The sequence below is a fragment of the Littorina saxatilis genome, linkage group LG5 (genome assembly GCF_037325665.1).
Source record: "Littorina saxatilis isolate snail1 linkage group LG5, US_GU_Lsax_2.0, whole genome shotgun sequence".
Taxonomy (NCBI): domain Eukaryota; kingdom Metazoa; phylum Mollusca; class Gastropoda; order Littorinimorpha; family Littorinidae; genus Littorina; species Littorina saxatilis.
In genome coordinates this window covers 53,989,955-54,002,305 of record NC_090249.1, presented here as the reverse complement: position 1 = coordinate 54,002,305, position 12,351 = coordinate 53,989,955, and the positions used below count along the sequence as shown (strand labels likewise).

Here is a 12,351-nt window from a genome sequence, read left to right as displayed (position 1 = left end):
TGTTGTTTTGAGATTTCGTTAGTCTGAAGTTTTATTAATTAAAAACAAATTATTGTTTATTTACTTTGATATAAGGCATAAAGACAGCCATACATTATGATGCGAATATTGTTTTTATAAAGATCAATATATGATGACATATGAATTGGACGTTCCTATAACATACCTTTCTTGTTTTGTTTTTAATTCTAATTTTCGTCACCATACTTGCAGCTAGCGAGCTATGTTATAATCATGTTTCATTCCCACCGGTTCCTCGCAGGTCGGATGGTGGTAGAGTTGTCCAACTTTGCCCATGACGACCTTGAGATCATGATCACACTAAAATCATGCCGTCGCGATATAACCTTCGTGGTTGAAAACGACGTTAAACACCAAATAAAGAAAGAAAGACTAAAATCATAGCTATATTTTTTTCACCGTATATAATCATGTTTCATTTCCACCGGTTCCTCGCAGGTCGGATGGTGGTCGAGCTGTCCAAGTTTCCCCATGACGGCCTTGAGATCATGATCACACTAAAATCATAGCTATAATTAATTGTCTTCAACATATATAATTATGTTTCATTTTCACCGGTTCCTCTCAGGTCGGATGGTGGTAGAGCTGTCCAAGTTTCCCCATGACGGACTTGAGATCATGATCACACTAAAATCATAGCTATAATTGTCTTCAACATCAATAATTATGTTTCATTTTCACCGGTTCCTTGCAGATCGGATGGTTGTCGAGCTGTCTAAGTTTCCCAATGACGGCCTTGAGATCACGGTCACACTAAAATCATAGCTATAATTGTCTTCAACATACAGTATATAATTATGTTTCATTTTCACCGGTTCCTTGCAGGTCGGATAGTGGTCGAGCTGTCCAAGTTTCCACATGACGGCCTTGAGATCATGATCACACTATAATCATAGCTATAATTGTCTTCAACATATATAATTATGTTTCATTTTCACCGGTTCCTTGCAGGTCGGATAGTGGTCGAGCTGTCCAAGTTTCCCCATGACGGCCTGGAGATCATGATCACAGAGACCAACCCAAAGAACCCTCTGCACAACCTCCGCCTGATAGCCCCTGGTTACGAGAACACCTACCTCAGGTTTCCCTTCCACCCGCTCTTCCTGGAGAAGTTGAAGAGATTCTCTGAGATCCGCTTCATGAGCTTCCTGAGTACTAATTTTCATGTGGTGAGAGTATAATCCTTTTATGCATTATTGGGGTAATTCGACAAGGAGAACGACATGGATGCCTTTCTTTTGCTATTCTTTTGAAAACATTTTGTGGTTAGATTGCTTTTGGTTGAATCGTGTATTCGTCATAGCTTTGTTTTAAGTTAGCTTTGAAATCCCAAAACAGACACCCTTCCAGACTTTTACCTTTTGGATTATCTATTAATGTCTGAGGATACAAAAAAAAAAACCCTTCACCCCCCCCCCCCTCAGATCATCGGTGACCTGAAGAAAGCAGTTACACTTAGGTTCAGGACAATTTCGAGACAGGAAAGCGTTGGTGTCAGTGACAATTTTGGAAGTGTACTTTGGAACTCGTTTTGGAGAGAAGGCAAACGTCGGAACATGTTACTTACAGTCTGGAAACTTTGTGGAATTGTCGTGAACAAACTGAAGTTCGTGTACAACAACTATACAGATATTCTCTAAGCGCAAATGCCTGGAAAAAAGGACCCCCTTCGTTGTTAGATTACACTTCTGGAATGGCGCGTAAAATTCATCAATGACATGAACGCATTCCTCCATGGAAAATGCCTTCATCCTGCCTTTAATTGCTGCATTCAAGTCACCGGTTGTCTGCTGTTGGTTATGGCATGTGGGGTCATTCAAATAATCCCAAAGGTAACAATCTGGAGGACTTAAATCGGGTTAGTTTGGCTACCGCTCAATTTTAAACCTCGTACTGTTGAGTCAATCCCCGAATTTGGAAATGACTTTTGAAATTGCACAAAATCCAGACCATGAAATCTACAAACTTGCCACATTGTGGAAAGGTCAGGCATAAGCTGAAATTACTGTATACTAAATATGAAGTTAATTAGCCTGCATAATATGTAGAAGTTATTAGCATTTGTGTGGGTGGAATATTTTTGGGTCACACTGTACTTCTGTCTCACCACATACATGTTACTCCTCTTTCTCTGCCATCTACCTTTGTCTCCCCAGCTTGACCCCACAACATGGGACTCACGGAAGCTGACGACGTACCACACCCAGGCCGGAGAGAACGGGGCAGCCCTAGAGTACGTGGTGCAGATCGCCAACTGGGTGGGTGCCGACCCCTGGGTCAACATACCCCACCTTGCCGACGCCAACTATGTCAAGCAGTTCGCCGCCTTCGTCAAGCAGCATCTCCGACCTGACTTGAAGGCGAGTGAAGTCGTCTGGTTTTAAAACAATTTGATTCAAAATACATGAAATGAACCAATTTAAAATATGCAACTAGGACACGAACTCAAAACAAATGCTCGTTCGTGATTACTAACATTCTTTTAGTTCTTGTATTTAGAGTAAGCATGCAGGGGAAAGACGACTAGTAGGCGATCAGGAGAAAGACGACTAGTAGGCGATCAGGAGAAAGACGACTAGTAGGCGATCAGGAGAAAGACGACTGGTAGGCGATCAGGAGAAAGACGACTAGTAGGCGATCAGGGGAAAGACGACTAGTAGGCGATCAGGAGAATAGACGACTAGTGGGCGATCAGGAGAAAGACGACTAGTGGGCGATCAGGGGAAAGACGACTAGTGGGCGATCAGGAGAAAGACGACTAGTGGGCGAGCAGGGGAAAGACGACTAGTGGGCGATCAGGAGAAAGACGACTAGTGGGCGATCAGGGGAAAGACGACTAGTGGGCGATCAGGAGAAAGACGACTAGTGGGCGAGCAGGGGAAAGACGATTAGTGGGCGATCAGGAGAAAGACGACTAGTGGGCGATCAGGAGAAAGACGACTAGTGGGCGATCAGGAGAAAGACGACTAGTGGGCGATCAGGAGAAAGACGACTAGTGGGCGATCAGGGGAAAGACGACTAGTGGGCGATCAGGAGAAAGACGACTAGGGGGCGATCAGGGGAAAGACGACTAGTGGGCGATCAGGAGAAAGACGACTAGTGGGCGATCAGGGGAAAGACGACTAGTGGGCGATCAGGAGAAAGACGACTAGTGGGCGAGCAGGGGAAAGACGACTAGTGGGCGATCAGGAGAAAGACGACTAGTGGGCGATCAGGAGAAAGACGACTAGTGGGCGATCAGGAGAAAGACGACTAGTAGGCGATCAGGAGAAAGACGACTAGTGGGCGATCAGGAGAAAGACGACTAGTGGGCGATCAGGAGAAAGACGACTAGTGGGCGATCAGGAGAAAGACGACTAGTGGGCGATCAGGAGAAAGACGACTAGTGGGCGATCAGGAGAAAGACGACTAGTGGGCGATCAGGAGAAAGACGACTAGTAGGCGATCAGGAGAAAGACGACTAGTAGGCGATCAGGAGAAAGACGACTAGTAGGCGATCAGGAGAATAGACGACTAGTAGGCGATCAGGAGAAAGACGACTAGTAGGCGATCAGGAGAAAGACGACTAGTGGGCGATCAGGAGAAAGACGACTAGTGGGCGATCAGGAGAAAGACTACTAGTAGGCGATCAGGAGAATAGACGACTAGTAGGCGATCAGGAGAAAGACGACTAGTAGGCGATCAGGAGAAAGACGACTAGTAGGCGATCAGGAGAAAGACGACTGGTAGGCGATCAGGAGAAAGACGACTAGTAGGCGATCAGGAGAAAGACGACTAGTAGGCGATCAGGAGAAAGACGACAAGTAGGCGATCAGGAGAAAGACGACTAGTAGGCGATCAGGAGAAAGACGACTAGTAGGCGATCAGGAGAAAGACGACTAGTAGGCGATCAGGAGAATAGACGACTAGTAGGCGATCAGGAGAATAGACGAATTCTAGAAATAAGTTTTGTGGGTTATTTATTTATTTATTAGTGAGTATTTCTACGCACATACCCTCCCAGAGGGAGGCTCATGGCGTTTACAATATGCCGTGTGAGATGGAATTTTTTGCACAATATATCACGCATTCACATCGGCCAGTAAATCTCAAGCGTGTTAGGCGAGTATATACTTTCACGGCCTATTATTCCAAGTCACACGGGTATTTGGTGGACATTTTTATATATGTCAATACAATTTTGCCAGGAAAGACCCTCTTCTCAATCGTGGGATCTTTAACGTGCACACCCCAATGTAGTGTACACGGGACCTCGGTTTTTCGTCTCATCCGAAAGACTAGCACTCGAACCCACCACCTAGGTTAGGAAAGGGGGGAGAAAATAGCGGCCTGACCCAGGGTCGAACACGCAACCTCTTGATTCCGGGCGCAAGTGCGTTACCACTCGGCCACCCAGACCCAGGGTTGTACATGTCCGTGCACCTTTTCTTATCAAATCTTATTTTGTCAGGTGTACGTGGAGTTTTCCAACGAGATGTGGGGAAGCGGCTCAGCTAAGGCTCGCTACGCGTTGCAGAAAGGCCAGGTCCTTTTCCCTGGCGATGACATGGAGACAGCGGGCACCAAGTATTTCCTCAAGAGGGCCACTGAGGTGGCTCATATCTGGTCTCAGGTACACTGATACAACCATTAGACAAGACAAGGCAAAATGAGACCAGACTTTCCTTCTTTATTTGGTGTTTAACGTCGTTTTCAACCGTTCAAGGTTATATCGCGACGGTTGAGACAAGACGAGATGAGACGAGACGAGACGGGACGTGACGAGACGAGACAAAATAAGACAAGAAGAGACGAGACGAAATAAGACCAAACCAGACTAAATAAATCCAGACTTGACAGGAAGTCTGCATCCGTTGGTTGGCCTAAAAGGGAATGTAACTTTTAAAGAAAATGAGCGAAACCCGTTTTCAAGAGCTATACACCCTGAGTTACATGCATTATTATTTTCAAACAATACCCATGGTCTATTTTGCATGTGAGCTTACACTAGTCTTGTCAGGAGTCAGTGTGTACCTAGTCTTTGTATTCATAAAGAAGATTTATGCATTTTTGCAGTGTGCAAATACAAGAAATGTTTTTGATATTTGTTATTACAGTGGTCGCCGCTTAACGAAAAATGGCTTTAATAAGCGGCGGATTTATTAACCGGCGGTCCAGGAATACGTCATTTTCGAAAAAAAAAATCTTTTCTTTTGTTTACGTCACTCAGTCACTTTCTTTCGTCATTTACACTTGTTTGAATCTAAACAAAACTTCACGAAGGATGTTGAACTTTTGTTTTAATTATGTACAGGTACGTGTACTTTGATCACTTCGGTACATCAATACAATATGATTTCACTGTCACCGTCACGAATCATTACTCGGCAGAGAAGAACGATTTTATGAGTGTTTGTTTGTTGGTCGTCTTCCACATCAGAACAAGATAATGTGAGTTTTAGTCACAAACTACGTTATTTCTCAGAGAAAACTGGCTTTAATAAGCGGCGGGTTGGTTTTATCAACCGGCATTTTCTAATACATAAGATATAGTGATAAATCCGGACCGTCTGAAATTGGCTTTTATAAGCGGCTGGCTCTATTAACCGCGGTTTTATTAAGCGGCGTCCACTGTACTGTAGTATTTTGGGCAGAGAAATAGCTCAGTTGGTAGCGTCGCTGGCTTCAAAACCAGTTGTCGCTATCGGCGTGAGTTCGATCCCCATGTTCGGTGAGGGATTTATTTCCCAGAGTCAACTATTTCCCTAATGAAAATAATTGTATCCTTATTCTTATTTGTATTGGTATCATATTATTGTCTTGTGAGGTTACCCTCATGGACATTCGGGCTGCCTTCTAACTGTGGAAAGCGATCTGTCATACAATACGGCGCTTCTTTACTTTTCTTTTCTTCTTTCAAAGATATGGAGCGGGCATGACAAACAACGCCTGGTGAACGTGCTGTCAGGACACTCGCAGGACACAGCGGCCTTTGACCATATGATGCAGCTGCTGGGCGACAGGAAATCCAGCTTTCAAGCTCTCTCCATGCAGGATTACTTCAACTGCCAGTGGATAGCTGGCAGTCAGGTAGCGTCACTGGATGGATGGATGGATAGACGGTTTAGCTGGTTCAGTGGATGGGTAGATAGGCGGAGGGGGTGGATACAAAAAGAGAGACGGAGGGGTGGATACAAAAAAGAGAGAGAGACTCCGAGACGGTTTGGGACGCCGCGATCAAAACAAGAGGAATAATAATAATAATAATAATAACAATAATGGAAACTTATAGAGCGCTTACCTAAAAGCTCCAAGCGCTTTACAATGACATTATTATACACATGTACAAAGCCAAAATACAAGCATTAAGACACAAAAAGAACAGGAGTACAAAAGCAAATTCATCGTTTAAATCCATGCAGTCACAAACAAACACACGTGAATAGTGAATTTGTGTTTGATTTTTAGCTTTGGTACTGTTCTAGAGTCAGAATATTCTATGTAGGTGTTTGTTTTTCTGACCAATTTCCTCCATAGCTTTTCCCTGCTAGAACTACAACCTGAAAGTGTGGCTCTAGCTCTTTATCCCTGAGGAGCGTTATGCACAGTTTCACCCCTACCAATGTCCGTGACAAAAACTTATGCATAGTGCCAGAAACAGGGTTCAGTGTTCAACACTTTTACATGTTGTTTTTGTTGTCCTTTAAAGCCCCAGCAGTTCATGAACATGACAATGAGTCAGATCAAACACTACTGTGACCTTGACCTCGTCAAGCACAAGAACAATGATCACCACTACATGGGAGTCGCCAAGGTAAGAGGCCTCTCTTCTACTAATTCTTGTCGTTATCTTGCAACCAACCAGTCAATCATTCAGTCAACCAGTCAATCATTCAGTCAACCAGTCAATCATTCAGTCAACCGGTCAATCGAGGTCTTGGTTCTACCAGTTGATGTCGTTATTTTGCTGTTGCTGTTGTTCTTTTGTCCTTAGTGGTGGTGCTGGAGGCTATGATGGTAGTGGGTTCACGTTCTTCTTTGTTCGTCGGTCTGTCTGTCTGTCTGTCTGTCTGTCTGTCTGTCTGTCTGTCCGTCTGCCAGTCTGTTTACCTGCGTGCTCTTCTCTCTCTCCCCCTCTCGCTATGTCTCTTTCTCTCTCATTCTCTGTCAAGCAGTCAACCATTCAGTCAATAAACCTCTGTGTCAGGCTCACGGCCTACAGCTTGTGATGTACGAGGGAGGGCCAGCAGTGCGGAACCCCAAGTACGTGGCAGGGGTGACGGCCAAGGCACACGCCTTCAACAGAGATCCACTCATGCGGAACGCGGTGAAAGACATCCTGGAGGCCTGGTACAACATCGTCACGTCCAAGGGAGGTGTGTGTGTGTGTGTGTGTGCGTGTGTATGTGTGTGTGTGTGTTGTGTGTGTGTGTGTGCGTGTGTGTGTGTGTGTTTGTGTGTGTGTATGTGTGTGTGTGTGTGTGTGTGTGTGTGTGTGTGTGTGTGTGTTTATCGGACATTCTGGATGCCTGTGTGTGATATAATTCGCTGACCTTCAGATCTATGTTTATTGCATTTCATGTTTTAATTTTAATTTTTGTTATTTCTACCAGCAACTGCGATTTCTGTTACGTTATAAAACTGCATGAGGCAGTGACGTGCGTGCGTGTGTGTGTGTGTGTGTGTGTGTGTGTGTGTGTGTGTGTGTGTGTGTGTGTGTGTGTGTGTGTGTGTGTGTGTGTGTGTGTGTGTGTGTGTGTGTGTGTGTGTGTATGTGACTTGAGGCGAGGAAGCTTGAGTGTGTACTGCTAGTTTTAGTGAATGTATGTTTATACATATGCTGTCCAGTGTTGTTTTAAGTTAATGCTGTTGATCAGTGTGTTGATGCGTGTGTTGGTGTAAATGGCTGGATTGAAATGTTTCTTAACCGCAATGTCATCACCAATTCCCAACCTTGGGCAATTAAAGATTCTGTATTCTGTATCACGTCCAAGGGAAGTAGATATATAGATGGATTTTGCCTTTAAACTCTTTTCGGTTGACGATTATTTTAACGTTGACGTAACGTTTAATGCAAATCGTGAACCATGCGAACCTTAATCTCCACTGTGACAGCAATCAAAGTAAAAGGATGAGAGTATCGCGCGAAAAAAAGCATTGTCAAAATCAGCACCACTGTAAAAGATATTCCTTCCTACGTTGAATAAGCTTTTACAAATCCAAAAACAAAGAGACTGCCAATGTTCCAAAATTCAGAATAAAAAAACAAGACAGGTAGGTTGTTGGAACGTTTGTTATTGACAAAACAATACATTCATTCATTCACTTTCAGCCAGATAAGTTTTCGTTATGAATTGTTTGTCTGTGCACTTAAAAGACCGTTGGGTCGATATATTTGTGAATGTATTGCTTTGTCAATAACAAACGCTCCAACGGCCTACCTTTCTTGTTTTTTGATTTTAAGCTTTTACATTTAAAATGAACGTCTTAATAGTGATGCAATTTGTGGTAGTGCCAGTGGTAGACCGATGTTCGTGGTAGATTAACAAGTCCCGATGAACAGGGAATACTCCAGCCGCTAACAATGAACGTCGTAGAAGCAAATACAAAGCAAACGTTTCATTACTGCAAGGTGGTCCTTTCAACTACTTCGTATCCACGGACATCCCCATGGAAGATGGCCAAAGCTGGGGGATGACAGAATACACTGGCCAAGACCTGCACACCGCCCCCAAGTGGCTGGCGGTTCAAACCTTCATCTCTGACCACTGGCCCAACAGCCAGCTGGGCCCCAAGTGCTCCTTTGTCCGGGACCAGACGACCAGCACGGTGTACGGCTGTTTTTTGTCTGGTGGTCACTACGTCTGTGCCAAGTCTGCGGACAACGGTCATTCATGGACGGTATGCGAATAAGGAAAAGGTTGCTGAAATAACTTGTTTGTCGCTTGGAACGATCTTCGTTTCTCTGAAGGACGCTGTATACAATCTTGCTGTGTGGACTGAAATGTGCCCTGTTTTCACGCTATCCCCCTGTCAACCCCCTCCCCATCCTTTTGCCTTTCCTTTCCGACTTCCCTCCCCCTGCTCCCCCATGCCATCCCGCCCCCACCCCATTCCTTAACGAATAGCAATGCTCTGACATGGCTTTTTTTGTCTGTCAGTGCGAAGAATCTGCTGTTTTTTCCATCTTGATTTAGCCCTACATCTTGATGCACACCGTTAGCAGTGAAGGGCTTGGAATCAGCTTTTGTTATGGATATCATCGTTCGACACCTACGTGGAACAAATAATCGCTACCTAGATGACTGCATGCAGCCATTTAGCAAACATATTTAGGTATTTCTTTACCCATTTGTCGTCAGCTGTTTATAGCTGACTTCTCCATGAAGAATGATAGATCATCTCGTGAAGGTATAGTTTCTGTTGCTTTTCATTTTTCATGCAGAACATCTTCAGCCTCAATCAGGGCGACAAGTACCACGTGACTTTGGACGGATATGACGTCAAGGCGAAGAAGTTGTTTATGCGCTTGACCGACAGAACAGCAGTTAACACTTATCACGTGTACAGCGACCACACACATCATTGGACAAAGTTAGTGATTCTCTCCGTTTTCCCCCTTCTTTTCTTCTCTGTTTAGCTTCTTCTTCTTTTTTAACATTTATTCAAGTTTTGATTTTCTTTTTTTTCTCAATTTTTTTGGGGTGAGGGGGGAGGTAGGATGGGTGGGCTTGTAAATTATGTTTTTGTCAGGTCGATTTCGGGGTACCCGTATTTGAGCGACGGTAACGTGACCCCTGTAAAATAATTCTTTGATCCGAAAAGTGTATACCAGATAGTTTAGTGCCAATGATGGCATAGAAACCGTGAATGAAATGACACGGGAATGATTTTTTTAGTTGGGGGACGAAATATGTCGCAATAATGTTTTAGATCAGTTTAGTTTATAATGTGCATGTCTTCGGAAACCTGTTGGGAGTAAGCGCCTACCTTGATAACTATTAATCCCGTTTTTCAGGTTGCCAGGTTTCCAATACTTTACGGAAGAGTTTTCACCCAGTGTTGTTCCTCGCATCCCGACAGCGGGAGACACTCGTCTGGACAGTTTCCAGCACTGCTGGGACTGAGACAAACAGCAACACCTTTCGCTCTCATGACTGATGGAATGCTTGTTTGTAAATTACCTTGAATAAGTACTCTGAATAAATTACAATACGGAAGGTGAAAAAATATCGTGGTGTGAAACGCCCTGAGCATAATATTATGCATGCAAATACAGGTGTCTCAAAAAAAAGTACCCGATTTTCTTTCAATACTACAGACAAGTCAGAAACTTTGTTGAAATCATTTTTGCGTGATATTGTAGTAAGTTCACAGAAGTTTTGTCCCCAGTTCACAGCTTTCAGTTAAGATCGTCTGTTTCTTCACACCACGTGATCAATGTAGCCACCCCGTTTTCCAATAACAGACTGCATCCTCATTACCATAATTATTGTTAATTACATTGGGGAATGTTTCCTGTGGCATGTTCTGGATTTCTCTGAGAATGTGGCGGGGCTCCATCCTGTTGGAACCACTGTGTTGTCATTCGGATTCCATTGTCCCTTCTCTTAGTTTTTCCATTTCTCGGTACTGATGTTTCAATGTCTTTTGGGGTACTGTTTTTTAGACACCCTATATATTAGTACAGGACACACACGCCGTAAAGGCAAGCCAACAAAACATCATCAGCAACAACAATTTTAACAACATGAACCAGGACGACAACAACCTGAGCATATTGTCATCATTTACTTAAGGGGGCGAAATTCAAGTTGTACGCCCTCACAGCAAAGCCATTCCCGGGTTTTAACCCGACTTTAGATGAGATACACAGTGTATGCGTGTTTAGGTGGTATCAGCCATCTGCACTTGTGGCAGAATGACCGAGGTCTTTTACGTGCCACTGTGGTGACACGGGGGTGGGAGATGGATACCGTCTCTGGGTCTGCACACAAAGTTGACCCGTGTCCGTCCCGGCCTCGAATCGAACCAGCGACCTTTCGATCACACGTCCAGTGCTCTACCACCTGAGCTACCCGGGTCCCCCTCATTTACTTAAAAACTGGTCAAACCCATAAATAGGGAATACAAGGATTCTCTTTAAAAAAAAAAAAACACCCCCCAAAAAACAAAACCCACCAAAATACCTTCTCTCTGGCTGGGAAGCTGAAAAAGTAGCCCGTGATTCTGATAACTAGGATGCGTTATGCAGCTTTATTGATTTTACATGTCAGTTTTGCACCAAGCTTGATATGTCAGTGGCTCACTGGTTTGGTGGCTTAATGGCACAGTGTTTTGGTGACTTAACCGTTCGGTGGTTTGGTGGTTTAATTACTGCCTCAGTAGCTTGAGGGCTCATGGGCTTGATGGCTCAGGTGCCAGTTCACAGACGACCACGGTATTGTTGGAGGGTAACCGTTGCTTTAACCTGTCCTAAAAGCCTAGTGCAGGAAAAGTAAAGTCAGAGTGAAAGTGAGCGAAAGTGAAAACAGGAGTGCATACCTCAGTTGAGTTCTACGGGTATTATTCATACCCTTACTCTCTTGGTTACAATCATTGCTTAAAAAAACCCACAGGTGCCACTGCAATTAGAATTGTGTAACATTCATGGGACACAACTATTGCTACAGCTGCTGCTTGTGATCACTAACCCGTTTACTTCCCTTGAATTCCAAATTCTTCGTTTTCTACTTCATCTCCAGTTTTGGATTCCCGCCTTGCACTTTCTTTCTTTCTTTATTTGGTGTTTAACGTCGTTTTCAACCACGAAGGTTATATCGCGACGGGGAAAGGGTGGGAGATGGGATAGAGCCACTTGTTAATTGTTTCTTGTTCACAAAAGCACTAATCAAACAATTGCTCCAGGGGCTTGCAACGTAGTACAATATATGACCTTACTGGGAGAATGCAAGTTTCCAGTACAAAGGACCCAACATTTCTTACATTCTGCTTGACTAAAATCTGTACAAACATTGACTATATTCTATACAAGAAACACTTAACAAGGGTAAAAGGAGAAACAGAACCGTTAGTCGCCTCTTACGACATGCTGGGTAGCATCGGGTAAATTCTTTCTCGTCCCAACCAATATGGGACTCCCCCTAACCCGCGGGGGGTCCGCCTTGCACAAACTAATCACTACAAAGAACTCCGACCACAATAACATGCATAAACAAGTGAAGAATTAATCTCAGAAGCTAGAAGCATTATCGCGGGACTGAGACTTCTAGAAAATACTCCCACACTGAAGAAATATCTCAGAAAGCAATTTTAAGTTCAGGGTGACCCCCCAAAAAACAATGAAACACA

At 44.0% G+C, this 12,351-nt stretch overlaps 1 protein-coding gene across 1 annotated transcript in view; it reads left to right on the top strand.

Annotated features, from left to right (window-relative positions):
• LOC138967435 (uncharacterized) overlaps window positions 1-10,232 on the top strand; it is an 18,554-nt gene extending 8,322 nt beyond the window's left edge. The window contains exons 7-15 of the mRNA XM_070339980.1: window positions 973-1,190; window positions 2,178-2,381; window positions 4,472-4,633; window positions 5,923-6,090; window positions 6,710-6,814; window positions 7,208-7,376; window positions 8,633-8,901; window positions 9,446-9,594; window positions 10,019-10,232. Coding sequence (XP_070196081.1) covers window positions 973-1,190; window positions 2,178-2,381; window positions 4,472-4,633; window positions 5,923-6,090; window positions 6,710-6,814; window positions 7,208-7,376; window positions 8,633-8,901; window positions 9,446-9,594; window positions 10,019-10,127 — 1,553 coding nt within the window. The 3' untranslated portion in view covers window positions 10,128-10,232. The remainder of the gene's footprint in view (window positions 1-972; window positions 1,191-2,177; window positions 2,382-4,471; window positions 4,634-5,922; window positions 6,091-6,709; window positions 6,815-7,207; window positions 7,377-8,632; window positions 8,902-9,445; window positions 9,595-10,018) is intronic.
• The last annotated feature ends 2,119 nt before the right edge of the window (window positions 10,233-12,351 follow it).